Source organism: Corvus brachyrhynchos, unplaced genomic scaffold, assembly GCF_000691975.1.
Source record: "Corvus brachyrhynchos isolate BGI_N302 unplaced genomic scaffold, ASM69197v1 scaffold26, whole genome shotgun sequence".
NCBI lineage: Eukaryota > Metazoa > Chordata > Aves > Passeriformes > Corvidae > Corvus > Corvus brachyrhynchos.
The window spans coordinates 5,330,438-5,337,016 of NW_008239324.1; the positions used below are offsets into that span (position 1 = coordinate 5,330,438).

At 42.1% G+C, this 6,579-nt stretch overlaps 1 protein-coding gene across 1 annotated transcript in view; it reads right to left on the reverse strand.

Moving 5' to 3' along the window:
- CNOT1 (CCR4-NOT transcription complex subunit 1) overlaps positions 1 to 6,579 on the reverse strand; it is a 50,076-nt gene that overhangs the window by 11,791 nt on the left and 31,706 nt on the right. The window contains 9 exon segments of the mRNA XM_008638748.2: positions 569 to 760; positions 1,588 to 1,707; positions 2,268 to 2,372; positions 2,465 to 2,605; positions 4,103 to 4,399; positions 4,744 to 4,874; positions 5,367 to 5,544; positions 5,863 to 5,940; positions 6,546 to 6,579. The exon segment at positions 6,546 to 6,579 is cut by the window's right edge and continues 21 nt beyond it. Coding sequence (XP_008636970.1) covers positions 569 to 760; positions 1,588 to 1,707; positions 2,268 to 2,372; positions 2,465 to 2,605; positions 4,103 to 4,399; positions 4,744 to 4,874; positions 5,367 to 5,544; positions 5,863 to 5,940; positions 6,546 to 6,579 — 1,276 coding nt within the window.

The following is a 6,579-nucleotide window of genomic DNA, read 5'->3' on the forward strand; positions in this document are numbered from 1 at the left end:
CCCTACTAAACTGTCATAATCTGAACAAATGTCATCTAGTGTTGCCTGTGTTTTCTCCCTGTCCTGCAGCAAAGCAGAAAGAGAAAGCAGCTGGATGGATGCTTGGCAGCTGGCCAGGGTCAGCCTACCCCACACAGTCATTTATCAGTTACTGCAAAATAAACTCCCCAAGTGCGCCACTAGAAATCCAGTATTATGCTCAATATTATCTATCTACAAGGGCAGTTCAAACACCTTTTTAGCCTCCAAATCATCTTGAAATCAGACTACTCTGGACTGCAACAGCTCTCTACTTGCCACATCTGAACAAAACCGTTAAGTCCCAGGATTCCGTACACCTGCTTCTTTCACAGCAGTCTTGACACGGTATGCACAACACCCTAAATGGACAAAACGGCTCCCTCCCAATCTTATTTACTGGATTTCCAAAGACAACAGTTCAGTACTGTTCACCAAGCAAGTTCCACAGGATGCATGAAGAAACAAGGTCACCAGCAAGACAATCCATGAGCCACGGGAGTAATAAACTCTAAGCAAGTTGCTACAGAGAGAAGTTGTCAACACCCACCTTCTGCAGTAGTCCAAGTGCAGCAATAGCATCCCGGGAGTTCCGAGCCACTACCACTGCCTCCAAGAGGCTACGCAACGCTTGAACTTGAGGATTCATGGCCAGGGTGTGTGGAATGGACTGCAGGTGCTGCTCTAGTTCTGTCATACATTTGTCATAAATTTGTGCTACATCATCTGTAGCCCAAGCTTGCTGCTTAAGAGAAAGTGAGAATCAGTGATTTTTGCAAGGATTGCATTTGCAACATTTAAATACTGACTGGCTCTTCTCCTTCAGGAATTATAGCATCCAGAATTTGGACCTCTACAGTCCTGTGGTTTGTAATGCTGGCATTTTAAGTCCACACAAATGAGCAAACTAAGTTGTGAAAATAACCAGCAAACAACTCTATCACTCAGAATCACAGAATGGTTTGGGTTGGAAGGACCTTAAAGACTATCTTGTTTCAACTGCCCTGCCATGGGCAGGGACATCTTCCACTACAGCAGGTTGCTCAAAGTCCCACCCAACCTGGCTTTGAACACTTCAGGGATAGGCCATCCACAGCTTCTTTGGATAACCTCTTCCAGTGCCTCACCACCCACCCAGGGAAGAAGTTCTTCCTAACATCTAATCTAAACCTGCCCTCTCTCAGTTTGAAGCCATTCCCCCTTGTTCTGTCAATAAGGCCTTATGCATGAAAAAACTTGTTAATGATCTTATAATTCAGACTTGCCATCCATGACCTTCCTGCAAAAGTAACCTAAGATTTGAATAAAATGCTTCACTGCTACTAAAACTACATGTAGTAATCATAAGCTGCATACCTTGTCCCAGTTTGGGTTACAAGCCCCTAAGACTGGATGGAAGTTTTATGCTGCCATTACTTTCTCACTAGAACTAATCCATTTTTTTAACCACTGTCCCCAAGCAATACGAACACTTGGCTCTTATGAGTCCTTCTAACAAAAACACAAGTTCTGCAACAGTCTCCAAAAGGGCTATAGAACTCTCAAGCTGGTTAATTCAGAAACCTCTACCTTCATAGGCTGAGCCAAGAATCCTGTAGGCTGAGTTAAGTCATTGGTGGGCAAGAAGCCAGGGACATTGCGTGCAAACTCTTCATAAACAGCCAGCTGTTTTGGGTCCACACCTCCAACCTTTGCAAAGAAAAGAATGGGCATTAATCTCACTGATAAGCACTGAGGCCGTAAAAAATGAGGGCAGCTTGTATAACAGGTAGCTACTCTTAAACAGAGTGGCCTAGACATCGAGTAGGATTCAGCTGCTCTGCACTGAGGTCCTATCTCTCCTGCCATACCTCCTCCTAACAGGGGTATTTTGCTCTAAAAACAAAACTCACATTCCCAGAAACAGAAATAACTGAATACTGAGGAAATGCTCTGCTGAAAGCACATGGTATGCCCTTTCAAGGAAGAAAATACAAAGGAGACAAAAGAAAACAAAATATAAAGACAACAAAACAGATGAGCCATCTTTTAGTGAGAGGAACTGCACAGAAAAAGAGACTCAAGGAATTGAGAAAATGATATAAATACTCATTTTGGAATAACGTATTTATGTGTTTCTATACTAATCAAGATTAATAGCAGCTGCACTGTTAGGCAAGACTAACAATATACAATTGCTCAGCTGACACTGTGCCATCCACTTTTCCTTATCAGGAGGGAGAGAAGAGCAGCATCAGAACAGAACTCACCTTTAACCTGATCTGTTCTGGCATCCGCTCAGCCTGGTACGTTAACACAACAGGATCGCAGTACCGACGCCCCTCCTGCCTAGCATGTTTTCTCAGCTCAAATTCCTGGGAAAAACACAAACACTGAGTTTTAGACACCCTTCTGGATGTGTATGAGCACATATAATACTTCTAGAAGACAACAGTCCCATACTTACAGTTGCGAGCCTCTTGTCCATCTCAGGGCCTGCCTTTTCCACAGCTGTCTTCTGGATAAAGCAGCAGGCAAGCTCACAGTTATCCTGTGCTAACTGGGCAGCTGCCTGCTCCATCATGTCCCTCTGCTGTGGGGAGGCTGCCTATTGAAAATCACAATAAATCAGTGAAGGATGAAAATTTTCCCTGTATATTACTAGCCTTAAAACCTGCACCACTGCCTATACAGAACACCAGCAATAAAAAGGAATGCTCTTAGGATCACACTCCCTTCCCATAGAATATATAATATTAAATTTAATTTTGCATAGCTTTGAATAAAACATGTAGGCAAGATGACAGTAAAGACTTTTAACAAGGAACAAAACAGCAGGAGTTCTCCATCTTCTCCACCTACTCATCTCTAGGGCACAGAAATAAAGCCCTGCTTTAGACAGACACACACAGAGTGATGCTAATGCAGGGAAGGCTTTGCATCACAGTAGAAGTTTCCCTACTTCCTAGGTTGTAATTGGAAGATATAAAGGCACAGCACTAATGGTACAAAACAGCAGACCTAAGCCTTTTTCAGTGGGTTCCATTTCTGATAGGGAATCAGATTTTCTTCCTTCCTTCTCAGAGTCTGCTTTATGAGAACCCTGAAGAGATGCACTTATTTTCCAGGGTGCAAAGCAGCAACTTCCACTAGAAATGGAATACATCTATAAAGGCAGCCTGCCCCATCTACTTGGACTTCCTTATCTGTTAAGAGCTACCCCTCTTTCATTAATTCCTGAGAATTACACTGCTTCTGTTAAATCACTTCATAACAATAAGCCAGGTAAGAATTTTTAGGTATCTCATATGGCACCTTTTCTGCAACAAAATGCTTTCTACAATTATCCCTTAAAAATTTTCCTTGGATTAAAGCTGGATTTGTACCAACGTCATATGTCTTCAAGGATAAAAAACCTGACTCTTTTCTAATTGCTGAAAGTACAGCTGTGTCTTGATCTTTCCAAGATCCTTGTGCTCTTATGCCTGAGCAAGGCAACTGATGGCAAGAATTCTGGATGGTAGCTGCTATTGCGGTCAGTAGTTCAGAAGCTGTTCCACAGAGTTTAGCTCGAACTTTCCTCATGAAGAGACCTGAAAATAGCCTCTAGAAAACCCAATGAATTCACAAGCTGTGCAAAACAGTCTGAACTACCTATCTGCTAACAGCACAAGTAAATAAAATCTGCCTGAAGCATGCATGCTGAAACAGTCCAAGATACCACCAAAATCAATTTAGTCCTCCCCACTTTAGCTTTTCTGCCTCAAACCCTGCAGAAAGTTCACGTCTCCAAGGCTTCCATGATTGGATTGAACTGGAGATAACACTGAGGCAAAATAAAAAGATAGCGAGGAAGTTTGTGTGCCACGCAGTATAAGATCCACCATCCCAGTTTAAGAGTGTTTGACATGACCTGTAATCTCAACGTACTTTTTTCACTGTAATTCTGCAAGAGTCACTAAACTTCTACCCAGAGAATTCATCCCCATGCTAGTTAAGCCGTGCAATTAATTAACAAGTCCACATTGTGGAGAATTGATTTGCTAATGCTGGATGCCTACAGTCCTGTAAGTTGGATATAAACTTCAAATGATGGGGGTCTTACCCTCAGTGCAGTAGCAAAGCTATTTTTCAAGTTGGTAGCTATGCTCATCAGCAAAGGCTCCCTGCAGGTAATCATGGCCATCCCAGCAGTCAGGTTCCGCATCATGTGGTGAGCGGCCACGCGCATCCGTGACTCCTCCGAGTCCAGGGCGAAGTCCTTCCTGACTATCTGCTCACAGGTCGTCATGGCAATCTTGATGGATCTATCAACCACTGGATGGACGAGGTCCTGCACTGCACGCTCGATCGCTTGCCGCACGCACTGCTTCAGCTGTGGGTGGGCTTGGAACAGCGGAATCTGCAGGGGATTAGGAAAGGTGAAGGAACAAAGTACACTGGAATCCCACCCACCCCAGACACTTGCATAAGTGCACTGTCATAGCCTGTGCAATACTCCCATGTTCCCCATGCAGCTATTACAGTATTTGATAAATCTGAAACTGGGACAAATTATTATTTTCTAACCAAGTTGGAGCTGAATAACAATGCAAAGATTGACTTAAGAGCTGAGCTGCTGACTGGACAAAAGGAGCACAGAGGCTTCTTTTATACTTAAGTCCTGATAGCTCCCACCAGCTGAGATCTGCATCAACCCTGGCTGTAAAAATTCTTTTAGCAAACTAAATCGGGTCTAAAACTTACCGTTGGATTTAAAGTAATATGCGGAGCCAACCCTCCTAAAGAATAGACGTTGATGTCATGATAACTGTACTGGGGCTGTGGAGGAACCGTGGCTGTACAAGTGGTGCTGGTAGCTGGAGTTGTAGAAGCAGCTGGAGAACACAAGTATGTTTGTATTGAGCCACTAGTGAAAAGCAACTGCTTATAACACAAGTATATAATTCTTATTTAAACCAGGAGATGACCTAGAAACAAAAGCTTTGTAGTTTGATCATGAAACCTCCTAAACTTACCAAGCAACTTTCATTCTCCACTTGCCTAATGAATAGTTCCAAAGTAACTTCAGTACTTTAAGAGAGTTGTTTGTTACGACACCTTAGCACCCGGTGTATTGTTAACAGGAGGGAGTCTAAGGAGTAGCTACACACATATAATACAGAATTAGTCCTCATGATGGCTTCCATTCCCTTTCCATCTCCAAACTCTATACACCTATTTCTATTATGAAACTATCCCAAGTGCTCCCAAGCACTCAGGAATGTTGTAATAGTATATGTAGCTTCATATTTTATTTTATAATAGCAAAACCTGTCCTATTAGAACTTCAATAGTGTGGTTCTGGATTCTACATGAGATGTACTTACTAGTTGTTGTGATGGGTGGTAGCTCTTCTGGCTGCTTCACATCCTTCTTTGGAGCAGACAGCTGCTCATCCAAATTTTTTAGACGATCCTTATCTTTCAGGAGACTTCCAGGTTTCAGCTCATTGATGTCTAGCGCAAGATTCTTGCAGAGCACCTCAATCTCAAACTTCAGATTCAACTGCAAAAGAACTCAAGTTTAGGTCATGTCACAAGGAAAATACCCAAAACATCTACTGGGTCACTTGATTCCCAAGCTCCCCATTCCATCCACAACCCTTTCAGAGATTAATAGTGACTGAGGATTACACAACTATCTTGCTGACCACGTGGAGAAGAGTTTCACCCAATTCTACCAAATTATCAATGTCCAAGCAATCTCCTCATGCTAAAGCAGTGAGAAGGGCTGCTTGGTCCTTCACAACATCCTTCTTGACCAGTATGTCAAGAAAACCTCACACTCAGTAGCTACAGGAACAAAAAAACAACAGAAATTTACTTTTAGATCATGTTCTTGATGTAGCTCAGCTAAAACATTCATAATGGCCATTGTCCATGGGTTTGGAGGTCTGAAGACCTACAAGAGAAAGAAGAGAGCAGTATTACACAAACTTCTTGAATCATCTGGATAATATATGACTGGAAATGTTTGAAACACAAGCAGCTATGTGTACATACAGCTGTGGAAACCTTTGTACAGCTATGGTTAGAGTTGAATTTAGTATATTGGTAATAATTATTCCAGTAATTCAGTATAACTGGAAATACACTAGGAACCTAAGTGAAAAACTGGAAACACAACGATCTGGTCCTTCTTGAGAGATCAGTTCTATGTCAAGCAGAATTAACAAGATGATCAAGACCAAAGTGGGCAGAAGAAATGAAAAAAAAAAAAAAATCTAAGAATAAATATATCCTAGAACCTCTTCAATGGCATCCTTCCATTTCTCAATAGAGATCTGTTCAGGGATACCACAGTACACTTCAGCTAACACCACCTATTTATGCTGCAAAAACACAGGGCCGTGTACTTTCCCTCCAAATAAAACCACTTTAAGCTCTTACATTCCTTTTCTTGCTCTCCACAAAATTTAATCAGTGTTCATTATGTGACAAAAGCTAATTACTTCCTGCAATATTTTGCCACTTGAGCAATACCTGTGTTTGTACAAAGACACTTACCACACTCCTGACACTGGATTCTAAGACTTTGGCT